At 36.5% G+C, this 13,600-nt stretch overlaps 2 protein-coding genes across 6 annotated transcripts in view; one reads left to right on the plus strand and one right to left on the minus strand.

Moving 5' to 3' along the window:
* crmp1 (collapsin response mediator protein 1) overlaps positions 1-8,248 on the plus strand; it is a 73,205-nt gene extending 64,957 nt beyond the window's left edge. For 2 of the 3 annotated variants that reach the window (XM_039751464.1, XM_039751465.1), the window contains 4 exons: positions 419-589; positions 1,595-1,774; positions 3,246-3,411; positions 7,217-8,248. In XM_039751464.1, the coding sequence (XP_039607398.1) occupies positions 419-589; positions 1,595-1,774; positions 3,246-3,411; positions 7,217-7,308 (609 nt within the window). In that variant the 3' untranslated portion in view covers positions 7,309-8,248. The remainder of the gene's footprint in view (positions 1-418; positions 590-1,594; positions 1,775-3,245; positions 3,412-7,216) is intronic. The other variant, XM_039751466.1, reaches the window with a different exon arrangement.
* Positions 8,249-12,626: 4,378 nt separating this feature from the next.
* Positions 12,627-13,600, minus strand: part of LOC120527720 (ellis-van Creveld syndrome protein-like) — a 69,272-nt gene continuing 68,298 nt past the window's right edge. For all 3 annotated transcript variants that reach the window (XM_039751468.1, XM_039751469.1, XM_039751467.1), the window contains exon 21: positions 12,627-13,493. In XM_039751468.1, the coding sequence (XP_039607402.1) occupies positions 13,433-13,493 (61 nt within the window). In that variant the 3' untranslated portion in view covers positions 12,627-13,432. The remainder of the gene's footprint in view (positions 13,494-13,600) is intronic.

Below are 13,600 nucleotides of genomic sequence, written 5' to 3' on the forward strand. Positions count from 1 at the left end.
CATTTGGCAGTTGTGACTCTGAGACCCTGAGGAAGTCACTTAAACCAATTATGATCCAGCTATAAACAACTGTAAAGTGCTTAGTGAATAATGTGTGTGTATTACATACTTTAGGACTGAAGTACTGTATATAAGAAATGTGTATACCTCCTTTCCCAGATCATTTTAGAGGCATATTTCCTCCTTCATGTTCTACTATACAAGGGATGTAATGTGTTTAAGCTAAAAGACTTACTCTGCTCTGGAGTAAGAGAAAGAGAGAGTGATATTACTGCTATGTCAACCAAATAAAAGCTTAATGTTATAAGTTAGCGTCCAGACGAACAAGATTACCGTAAGCCTAATAAGTGTTTCTCCAAAAGTGGAGAAATCCAGAAGTTACAGAAGTGTTGTGTAATAACAGCTGCTCGTTTTGCAGGCAGTTGGAAAAATGGATGAAAACCAGTTTGTGGCAGTAACTAGCACCAATGCTGCGAAAATCTTCAATCTGTATCCAAGGAAAGGTCGGATAGCAATTGGTTCAGATGCTGACATTGTCATCTGGGATCCAGACAAAACGAAGACCATTTCTGCCAAAATGCAAAAATCGGTAAGGGCTTGGTCAAAAGTATCCTCGAAAAAACTCCTTGCCAAAAATATTTGTATTTAGGATTCATAATTTCTATAGAGGTTTTATTAATTTTTGTGACAAGAATCCTTTATTATTGAAGCTAGCAAAATACAGTATCTGATCAAAAAGAATAAAATGAAATAAAGACACACTTCAGATTTAAGATGGTGGATTAGCGGATATTGTATAGCTCTCAGTGCTTTCCTGATAATATTCTTATTATGACTTGCTATTCCCATAAGGTGTTACAAATTTTACCCATAATGATTTTTGTTCCTATTACTTTGTTGTCCAATCCAACACGGATATTAATATACATATTTATGTGTTTTGCCTTTATAGACAACATACACAGTATGTTTTTGTATTGTTTGTACTGAAGGAGGGTCAAGTTCTTATCATTGCTGCCTCACTGCTCCAGGGAATTGGTCTTTGTAATGTGCAATGGGAATGTGCGAGATTGTGTCCTATAATGAACTGATGTTCTGTTCATTGTTCCTGACCCAAGAATAGGCTCCATATATATATGATATATATATATACACCCTACCTTTACAAAAAATAAGTGGCTTTGTAAAATGGTTAAACGGTTACAGTAAAGTACTTTCCCTAAATTGTTGAAGTGCTCTGACACGACATGTAAGACTTTTTTTGTCAAATGTCTCCTGTTTAGACTCATCATTTCTTTTTTTATCTGAGAATATTAACTCTTTAAAGATGTGTATCTTGGAAAGGATTTAAAGGTACTAACCCTGATTTCTGAAAAAAGACACTTTATTTTGGTCAGCTCTGTAATGTAATTAAACCCCAAATAATTTCCCTAATCATAACTGCAATCAAATAAAATGTTACTCCTGCAAGTAATGCTGCACTGGCCTTGTGGCAAAAAAGCTGTTCATACACGTGTTAATTATTAACTTTAGCTTTAGAGGCCTCATGGAGTGTGATCAGATAACCACTTGTTTTCTGTTCTTTTATGTTTAGGCCCTGGAATACAATATCTTTGAGGGAATGGAATGTAGAGGGTCTCCTCTGGTTGTTATCAGTCAAGGCAAGATAGTTTCTGAAGATGGTAATTTGCATGTTCACCAAGGAATGGGACGCTTCATTCCTCGAAAACCTTTCCCTGAATATGTCTACCAGCGCATCAAGACAAGAAACAGGGTAATTTGCTCAACACCACTGAAATGTTCATTCTACGAGAATTAAACACTATATTGTAGAAGTGTTTGGTGTGTGTAATCAGGGGCTTAAATGCACTATCTAGGGATGTGGGGTGAGCACTGTGGATGTTACACTATTCTTGTTTTTTAGTTGGGTTGTTTTAAAAATTTCTTGTTATATAAGTTTTTTGATACAATAATACAATTGTGGTCTATTACTGCTTACAATTGTGGACAATGAGGAACAAAAAGAAATGTGAAACAAAAGCCTTAAATTTTACCGAAAAAAGTCCAATTTATAGTAATAAAATTTCCAAAAACATGCTTTCTTCTTATCTGAAGTATATTTTTTGATGGTTTCATGGCATTTCTAGGAGGAAAGGTTGTACATTGTCATCTCTGTTCACAGCAACTTGCATAGGTGGTGTTTTCATGTAAACAATGTCTTTCGTGTAAAATAGATTAATAATATGAATAGTAAGGATTTGAAAATAAAATGTAAAAATGGTGCATAAATAGTTTACGTATAAAATATTACTATTGCTATCATAGTACAAATGTATCTTCAGAATTACGGAGGAATAAGGTAAACAGGGATGTTAGACTTCTTTAAAAATGATGGAGTTCACATACAGTAAATACTGTTTACAATACAATATGATATGCACTTATTTTTTTGTGTGATCCCAAGATAATAATTCAATTCAATTCAGTTTATTTTTATTCAATGAGTGTAGGCTCAGAGCGCTCATTGTTATATGAGATTACAAATTTTTCAAATTGCTAATTCTAACATCATGCACACCCATAAAGACACAGATTTGTTTAAATTCACAGAAAGACAAAGCAGTTTGAAACTGATTAATGTAAGTGGAACCTAACAATGTCTATGCATGAATTGTTGAACTATCGTCAACTAACATTAATCACATCAAAGGTTCACAACTTCAAAGTATATTTATTTGGTTAAGTTTTATGGCTTATGTTTCACATTTATTTTACTGTCCCTCTGATCTCCTTTATGATTTTCTTTGTAAGCAGCCGTAGAAGACATTTTTTTAATAAATTTAACTTTATTAGCAAAGTTATTTTTCCAAGCAAATGTGTATATATACTGTAACGCAATTGTAAAAAATATCTTTCACTTCCAAACCACCAAACGTATCCTTTAAGTGTCACTCATGTTGAACACATTTAGGTTGCTGTGCTTCCCTGGAACGTTTACAGAAGAGCAGAGACCATTCTTGAAAGCTATATTTACCTCCATACTAAAACCAAAAAGCTCAAATTTCTAATTTTATACTTCAATTCTACTTGAAAATTTGAATCTGACTTGATATTTCCATAGTTAATCAATACTCTTGTGTGTATTGTAATGTGTGTTGTCTGCCTGTACATCAGGAATGTGTTTCTGAGTAAACATTTTGATATGTGCTAGTGTCAATTCAGGGTGTCCTGTTTCTTTTTTCAAGGTAATGGCATTGCAAGGAGTCTCCAGAGGCATGTATGATGGACCCGTGCATGAAATTCCAGCAACTCCTAAATACATAACCCCAGCACCATCTGCAAAGTCATCTCCCGCCAAGAACCAGCCTCTGCCTATCAGGAACCTTCACCAGTCCAACTTCAGTTTGTCAGGTAGGAGCTATTCAAGAAGCAGCAATTTACTTTTACAGTAAATTAATATCAACATTTACCGTGCATACAGAGCAAGTGTGGACAAATTATACACAGTATGATTTGTGTTTAAGCTATTACATGATACAACTGGGAGCCAAATATTTCAAACTCTACATTTTTAAGTCATCCACTATTTTGAAACTTGCGAGAAGAAAGCTGATTATCATTCTCCTTCTATCATTTAGTAATAATGACAATGTACAATAAATGTCATAGAAAAAAACTTTGTAGCTGGTGCTCTTCACTAATCATTCGGCACTTAAAAAAAATATATGTCTTTCTGTCACAGTCTCTGTTTTTCACAGAAAGTGGCTTCTTAAAATTTTAAGTTCACATTTTATTTGCCATGTCTAACAACTATGATATCTTATTCACCTTTTTATACTTTATTTTACGCATATGTTTATTAATCTACTACCGGGTTTGTTGGAGCTAACCCTGTGACATATTCTGGGCACCACTTAGTGGAATACAACTCCTTTAAAAAGCACAACTTTCACATTCCTTCAATCCAGGGACAAATTATAGACACCAAGGGCAACCTACAACAAGTATTTGGCATTTGTAAAGAACATGTGAGCCAAATCAAAATTAATACTTATAAAAATGCACTTTCAGATAGCTTAAAATAACTTCCTGGCAATTCCTGGCAAGGATGTATCAAATACACCTTGCATGCAAGATAAAAATTAATTTCCTGATATCTCAAAATGACTTCCTGTATAACGTCCTATTCTTTAAATGGAACTTCCTGTCTATTTTAAGATCTTACAAAATGTGGAAGTTATCTGAAATCTATTTCAGATATCTGATAATAAAACAGGAAGCTATTTTAAGATACCTAGAGAAACATTTATGATAGCTTTAATTATATTTGAGATATCTGAAAAATATATTCAGAAATCTTGTAAATAAGAGCTAGACATCTTAAAATGAATTTAAAATATCTTGAAATAAAATTCAAGATACAGTATATTTTAATAAATGTAAACATAAATGAAACAGAGCAGGTTTGAGATACCTTAAAATACCTGGAATTATATAGGAAGTTATCTCAAATTTGTTTCAAGATGTCTTAAAATGGTCCCATTGGAAACACAGGCAATTCTAAATGAAGTATCTATGGGATATCTTGAATTCCATTTCAGATATCTCAAGATGAATATAGATTTAAGATATCTGAAATTGTATATGAGATATTTCAAAATGTGCATGAATTAGATTTGTGATTTTTTTTAAAAGTTCAAAGAATGAACAGTGTATCATTTTATTATATCTTGAAATCTAGTTAAGATATCTTAAAATGCATTTAAAGTATTGTAGAGCTGTGCGTATGCCAACCCAATATATTGTTAGTTTTTATGTTGCTCTTTCAGGTAGATCGCTGTCTGTGGATGGATGGCTAACTGTTGTTGCTGTATCAGTGATAAACTGTGCGACTTTGCTAAATCAGACTTTAGATTTTCTCCTTATCCCAATTTTAAAACCTGTTCAGTTTTTGCCAGTGCTGGCCCAATGCATTTGTGCTCCTTGTTGCTCCGTTAGGTATCTCACAATCCTTAAATATGACCCCTTGTTTAACTACACTACGTTAGAATTTGTGCAACTTTGGCAGGCTCACTGTTTTTATTGACTCTTCTGTAGAAGCCTCTTTTAAATGATGGCGTGCCAGGTCATACTGTTGGTGAATCATTGATGATGCCATACTCAGACTGAAGGATCTTGTCAGCCCTGTTACAATCCTTGAAGCAGTTGTACTTTCAGATGTCTGTACGCCACAGCTCCAGCCCCGAATAGGGTTACTTGCAGGAACAGGGGCATCCCTAACTGAGAAACTGGGTAGCTCCTGTTGTCTCTAAACCTTCAGTACCTCAAAGAAGGGAAGGATGTCTGAGTCATCCTCTCAGTTGCCCCTTCATTAAAGGCTCAGTCGTCTTATTACCTGGTCTTTAGAGTGGACATTCCTTTTGAAACCCAAATCTTTCCTTTTGCTGCTGGTATATAACTGTATAGAATATATTTTTAAACAATCTTAACGTCATCCAATATTTTAACTAAAATTTTTCACCAAATCCATACTTAAGTGTAATGTAGTTTAATATTTATGCCTTGGTTAAAAAATAAAAATACTAAAGAAACCACATTTTATTTTTATTGTTGGTCCTACTCTCTACACTGAGTCAGTTTGCTATTCTGGAACTAAAGGAAGTGTCACCAATAGCATAACTTGAACTGCATTTGACCAAATAAGCTAATATGACTTAAAGAGACAGGATTAGTCACCATAGTATTAGTGTCATTTTAAAGAGTGCAGGTCTTCATTTTTATTTAATGGATGTATCCATTTTTGATCATTTTAGTTATGGGATTAACTAGTGCCTGCCCAGCATTGCTTCCTGACTTGCACCCGATGCTTCTGGAATGGGTTCCAACTTGTATGACCCTGAACCGTATTAACTCTTAACTACTTGCACTGTTGTATTTTGTACACCAATCTTAGTTATTTTTGTTCAACGTCTTTTTTTTCAATTATATTAATTTTATTGTATTCATTCCATACAAATAGATCAATTTTTACAAAAAATAGGATTGAAAACAAATCAACCCCCACCCCTTGTCCAACGTCTTTTTACTTGAACCAACAGGCAGCATCCGCCATCTATCCCCAGCTGGATTCTCTACAAGTACAGTGTCGCAATAGTTTCCCACCAGTGTGCCCCCAGCCAGTTTTGTCAGTGGATGCACAGTCACAAGTTCCATATTGTGCATTTGGCACACCGCAAGGGGTGCTTAGATATGTATGACAACAATGAGATGTTCTTCTTGCAATGACTTTGTCTGCAAAGAACAACTGAAGTGAAATGAGATATACGTGCAGATCCTGCAGTGGTGTGACCGGTAACGAATGAGCACTGGAGAAGTGGGTCAGGTTTATTTTCAGATAGTCCTAGACTGTGTCATACTATTCAGTAATATGGTGCTAAATGACACTAAAAATATGCACAATTTAAAATTATTGCAATACTTAATATTACAGCCTCACAGCGTGCATATAAATAGCCATTTTAACACTGGTGCATTAAAGTACACCACGTGAGTACTTATGAGATGAGAAATGGTGCGAGAAATTAAGGGTTAAGCAGGTATTATAAAGGCTGAATGGAAGAATCATGTCATTACATATCTGCTTGATAAACTTTTTTTTGGGTAATTTTATGTGTGGATTAATTTCTGGGATGCTTGATTAAATACCTTTCCATTCCAACATATGATCATCCATCCATCCATCCGTCATCCAACCCACTATATCCTAACTACAGGGTCAAGGGGGGAGCTAAACCCAGCCAACACAGGGCACAAGACAGGAAACAAACCCTGGGCAGGGCGCCAGCCCACCATAGACATATGATTATTTTTTTCAAAATAGATTTTACTAATTCACTATTATATTGGCTGTTTTTTTTTTTTTGTATAAAAAATCTATCAATGTATATCTGTTGTTGTCCCTTCTTAACCAGTTTAGTATTAATTGCAAATATACTATTTTAATGTTCAGCATCTAATTCCATTTTCCTTTCTCAACCAGTTCAGACATTTTGCGAATACAGCTCTCCCATTTGACATGAACCTAAATCGATCTGAATGTTTTCAGTGAATGTTTTCATTTTCTGACCCCGTATTTTTGCATTTGGGGTAAAAATCATTTTGTCCTTAACCCATTGGCAAATTCTAAGTGTATATTCTTGCGTCTTATTTTTTCCAGGTGCTCAGATTGACGATAACATCCCAAGACGCTCTGGCCACCGTATTGTGGCTCCCCCTGGTGGCCGCTCCAATATCACTAGTCTTGGCTGAACTGTTAAACTTGAAGATTTGACATTGCAGCAGATAACCTGAAGGAGATTGTTACGCTTCTTTGTATGTCAGTGTTTTAAGTCCATAGCTCCTCTGGTATTGAGAAAATGATTTGTCTGTCTGTTTATGGGATGAGGTAACCTTAGTGTGATGTCATTCCTTGAACGATTGCCTCGCCGTTGTACTTCATGCCATAGTCAACTCCAGCATGGTGCTTCCATTACCCTTTTTGTGAAAGATGATATCAGTATTGTTTTGTATCTTGAAACCTGGTTCATTGCACTTTTTTTCCAATGTGATTAGTTATAGGTAGCTGCATGTTGTATTACATTTTGTGGTTAGATTATTATTGTTTAGTTGCTATTTTTGCCAAGAATCATCTACCTAGGGTGAAAGCCCAAGCACTGCTTTATAGTGCACATTTTCTGTAAATGCAACTAACATGATTTTGAATTACAAGAAGGCTTAAGTTGTCATTTTATGCAGTGTTGGTTCAGCTTAGAGCTTCACTCAGAGCTTAAAGAGCACTGGAAGCTGACATCAGTATGGAATATTTTGTATTAGTACCTCAGTAGGAATTATTTAAGGTTCAGCACTGCTAATAGACATATGCAATATGTATTTCTTGATTTAGGTTTAAGTGACCAGCAGCCATTTTATATGGGAGTGAGATGACACATCAGCAGTATTTCTGGTAAAGCACACTTTTAAGTGGGATTTAATGTACATTTTGTTGGAACAGCAAAGGATTTGCTATCGAGTCGTTCGCGTACAAGCACAGGCACAGCAAGAGTTTCACTGTCTCCTTATTTCAGGATTTTTTTTTTATCAAATTCCTTTGTATTCACACACACATTTTTACATATTGTTCAATTTACTATTGTCTAGTGAATTAATGATTAATATTTTATCATTGTGAAATAAATTATAACAAACAAAACCTTTGTATTTCGTATCACTCAAGTTTGATAGGATGCACAGGATTTGCATACTGCTGTTATTCATCAGATTGACTTACCTTTTAACGTGGAATTTTTGCATTCTATCCCTGAATGATCTGCCTTTACTATAAGGGGTCCTTTAAACCCTCTTAAAATAATAATGGGTTCAGTAATGGTCCTTTGTGTGGTACCTTGCAGAGCCATTGCTTGACAGAGTTCTTGGCTTTTGAAATTGGTTCTTTGGGCTAATATGTGGACAGGACAGAAATCTTTAATGTGCAATACGCTACCTAGATACTAACAGAATAAGGAAACCTGAATTGAGTCTATGTTATTGTATGTAGAAAGGGTCCTTTTTATAAATTGTAAACCCATTGGTATTTCACAGATCTGTTCTCATCCATTTATGGAGCCTATTGCACATCTAAACAAATGAACCTTCTTTCTGGAATGGGACCAAATATGGTTTTCCTATGGCATTGCTCTGAAGAACTGCTTTGACACCTTTTATCTAAGTCCACTTGTAAAGGTTGTCGACCCTGCTGCTATCCACAAAGCCATAGAAAGTCAAGCATCACACGTTTGTATTCAGAGAGACAGAGAGAGAGGTTGGGAGCATGCGCTGATTACACCCACCACACGGCAAGCCACCCAGATTGGGACTCGAATGCAGCTGTGCAACTGGTGACACCTCAGCACCACACTGGAGCAGTGGGAGGTTTTTTACAGTGGCTGGAGTGCCAATCCTACCACCAACCCCCAAGTTTTCCCTGCAAGTTGGTGGACCTGCTTGCAGGGCTGGATGCAGATTAACGTCATACCCAGGATGGAGCCACTTCTGGCATTTATGGGAGCCACCACTCCGCCCCAATGTATTCAGTGTAGTCCAAATTAGCCGTCAAATGCTGTTAAGCCAATCAAACTATCAAGTCCGAGTGATAGCAGGCTTTTGAGATCACTGCAAATTAAAAGAGTAATGGAGTGAAACATCTTTGGGACACATAGATTTTAAAGAGAACAACATGAAGCTGGAGCTGGGTGTGTTTCAGCAGCAATCTCCAGGGCTATTTATGGCCACCTGAAGGTAAACTATTTTGCTCATTTTTTTTGTTTGTTCCATTTTATTCTGTTGTCTGTGTTATGAGTCGAGACTGTCATGCAGAGGCGAGAGGTTCTTTTATTAAACATGGTGGTGACTCCTTCACACACCTATCTCAATATGTTGGTTATCTGCATTGTAAGGCAATTGTATCTTTGCATTGATGCAGTCCTTGTAAGTCTGTTTAGCTTCCTTAGCTTTATGTTTAGCCCTTAATGTTTTTTTCAATAAGAACAAAACATCACCATAAATACAGTAGGAAAGCTATGTCTAGTGTCCAGTACGGTACTAATGCAGATTTACTACACGTCCTTTGTGTGATATAAAAGATTGTCTTTTTGGTGCAATGCTTTCTTTTTTTGCGAAGTAACTGAACACTTGTGAAGAGTGTGCACATCAACAACTTGGCTGTGGTTTGTTTCTACAGGAAGAAGCCATGTTTTGTTGTTTTGACAACAACATGTGTCTTTAAATCTCATAGATGCCTCAGTGTATCCCTTGGAATTGCCGAAAGGCTATTAGCTAGTCATCCCAGACCCTGCAGTTCTTCGTCTGTTGCTGGGCAATGTGCGTCAAATGCAGCGTTCGTGAGGGGAGATAAGCCCTGAAATGTTTTCTAGACATCAAGGCGCCTTTGACGTACCTACCCCAGGATAAGTTGTAACCTGGATGACTGAAATGGTTCAAGAACTGTTGCAAACACTGAAGATAATATTGGTGCTTTGAACATAAACAAAAGGTTCAGGTTCACAAATGGAAATATTCGATTGTGTTTTATTTACAGGAACCTGAATGGGTATTGGAGCTTTTCTTCCAGAAGTTCAGTTTAAGTGTGAAGTGTAAAACCCTGGCCTTGGGATGTTATTCACTGTACAACGCTGCAATATCAAATGTTGTTTTTTCTTTACTGTGCATGTCCCATATCAACTCTTTTCAAATCTTCACACAACTCTGGCCAGGACTTTGTGTCTAAATGTCTCATACGGATTATCAGTGTGTATTTCTACTACTGACTACCCTCACAATCGTCTGACTCCTCACCGGCTTAACACCTCACAGAACACCAACACTATGAATCTGCTCACGTGGAGTGGTGGGAAAAGCCATAAACATTTCTGTATGACCTCTACCTTTAATCAAAAAATATTTCTAAATGGAACAAAATTTGCAGAAAAACAAACGCAATATACAAAGCACAGTGGTTTGGTAATCTACGCACCATACACTGTTGTTATTTTTTTATTTCTTTTAATGCTGTCATAGAAGGAAAAAATAAGATTAGATTTGAATGTGATGGTGTGATGTGATTTAAATTTCAGCAGTTTTATACAAATGGGTCACATTTAATGATTGAATTCAGTCAGTCAGTCAGTCATTTTCTAACCCGCTATATACTAACACTGGAGCCAATCCCAGCCAGCACAGGGTGGAAGGCAGGAACAAACCCTGGGCAGGGCACCAGTCCACTGCAGGGCACACAAACAACAAGCACAATTTAGGATCGGCAATGCACATACAGTGGGTACGGAAAGTATTCAGACCTCCTTCAATTTTTCACTCTGTTATATTGCAGCCATTTGCAAAAATCGTTTAAATTCATTTTTTTCCTCATTAATGTACACACAGCACCCCATATTGACAGACAAAAGAAAGAATTTTTGAAATTGTTGGAGATTTATTAAAAAAGAAAAACTGAAATATCACATGGTCCTAAGTATTCAGACCCTTTGCTCAGTATTTAGTAGAAGCACCCTTTTGAGCTAATACAGCCATGGGTCTTCTTGGGAAAGATGCAACAAGTTTTTCACACCTGGATTTGGGGATCCTCTGCCATTCCTCCTTGCAGATCCTCTCCAGTTCTGTCAGGTTGGATGGTAAACGTTGGTAGACAGCCATTTTTAGGTCTCTCCAGAGATGCTCAATTGGGTTTAAGTCAGGGCCCTGGCTGGGCCATTCAAGAACAGTCACAGAGTTGTTGTGAAACCACTCCTTCGTTATTTTAGCTGTGTGCTTATGGTCATTGTCTTGTTGGAAGGTAAACCTTTGGCCCAGTCTGAGGTCCTTAGCACTCTGGAGAAGGTTTTTGTCCATGATATCCCTGTACTTGGCCGCATTCATCTTTCCCTCGATTGCAACCAGTCGCCCTGTCCCTGCAGCTGAAAAACACCTCCACAGCATGATGCTGCCACCACCATGCTTCACTGTGAGGACTGTATTGGACAAGTGATGAGCAGTGCCTGGTTGTCTCCACACACTGAGGAGAGGCAAGACACATGACAGCCTGCATGGAGTTTGCTAAAAGACACCTGAAGGACTCTGAGATGGTGAGAAATAAGATTCTCTGGTCTGATGAGACCAAGATAGAACTTTTTGGCCTTAATTCTAAGCGGTAAGTGTGGAGACAACGGTGCGGTGTCAGGCCCATTCGAACGCAGATTAACAACCTGCCCTGTGATATTAAGATTTCATTTCAAACGGTTATGAACAAGTTACTTGACCAAACATAAAAGGAATGGAAGCAACAGTATCAGAAACGCTGTAAGTCATCTTGGGTAAAGGTGTCCTCCAAATGAATACATGTAAACGTCATGGATATTATGATATTGTACTGTGCCATGTTTGAAAATTCAATAAAAGCATTCAGAAATACAATAGTAGAAAAGTAAAATCTTTAATGTTGGATGTGTAACAGAATGATACAGATTCTTGCAGAGGTAGATTTTCTTCACAATCAGCTTTATATGTCTGCTCCACGCCACTTCCACTGCTTTTGCCGGCTCTACCTACTGTATGTGATATGATGTTCACAGTAAAAATTGTACTGTCATAGAATAGCTGCCTCATACTTTAAATTAAAAAAAAAAATTCTTATGCCTTTTAAAAGCAAAGAACAACATCCATTGAACAAAACAGCAGTTACATTAAAACGTTGGGCTCAGTCTTATACAAAGATATTATATGTTGTGTTTACTCCAGCAGGGGGGCAATAAAATGTCAGAAAAAAAATACATTTAGTAACTTTTACAAGCCTGTTCTGACTGTACTGGTAACAAAAATAAGGGTAACACTTTAGTTTAAATACTACAAAAATGCATCTATCACTTATTTACTGTTCTGTTCCAAGACCTTAACAAAGGCTTCTTATGGTCTTCACAACACTCAGAAAACATCAGTAGATGGGTTATTCATCTCTGTGGCACATTGACATGATGGTAAAATGACTTGTTAATATGAAGGATTCACAGGTCTTATACTAAATATATAATATCAAGAGAATTGTGTCTCAGTTAAGCCACCTCAGATCATTCCAAGGTGATGTTTTGTTAGTAGGTCACATTGCAGAGATGAAGAAACACTTTACTGACACTTCAGAAGTGTTATGAGGACCCAAAGATGTGTATGTTAGGGTCTTGCTACGTAACAGTAAATGAGTAAAGGAGGCATGTCTTTAGTACCTAAAGTGTTAACTACATGAAGAATTAATACTTACATACAAAGAGTATATAATAGCATTAACAATAATTCCACGTACTCCGAAGTACAGGTTCAAAAATCCAATAGTGGTAGAGCTCTATAAATGAGCAAAATGTAACAGTTAACTCGTTCAAAGTGCTATAAGAAGGGAAAAAACACATAAATATATAAGTATGTTCCCAATGTATTATGTGCTATAGTAGTGCTGTAATTAAATAAATAATATATACTTCAATATAAACAAGCATTCAACTAAAACTTTGACCCCTCTCTCATCATATATACTCGTACAAACACACAAACTTTATAAATAACCAACAACAGCTTATTCTTCAAAAACTGCCTTGATCTGCTGAAGTATAAACACTCATTTTCTAACTTAAACTCATAAATGACAGACACAAATGCTAGTAGACAAAGTGGCGCTCAAAGCGTCACTTAACGTTCACATTTACAGTGCAAGTAAAGCTTTAATTTGTATCAAGGAATACTCAAATAATTGTTTTAAATTTGCTCCAGCTCCAAAATGATAAGCAGCTTATCTTTCCACCGTACCGTCCACTACTTTGAAACAAGACAAGCCTTCAGTCAGTCCGAGGATTCCAGATGTTCAGATTGTTCTCTTCATTGTGGTTTTGGTAGATGGATTAAGAATTTCATGTTGTCTGGCTCTAAATGTAAATAAAAAAGCAGAAAAAAGTGCAGAATTTGAAAAAGAAGAATAAACCTTTCCTGTTTCACAAATATCCAGGCAGAAAAAAAAAAAAAAAAAGAGAGA

Source organism: Polypterus senegalus, chromosome 4 (assembly GCF_016835505.1).
Source record: "Polypterus senegalus isolate Bchr_013 chromosome 4, ASM1683550v1, whole genome shotgun sequence".
Lineage (NCBI taxonomy): Eukaryota > Metazoa > Chordata > Cladistia > Polypteriformes > Polypteridae > Polypterus > Polypterus senegalus.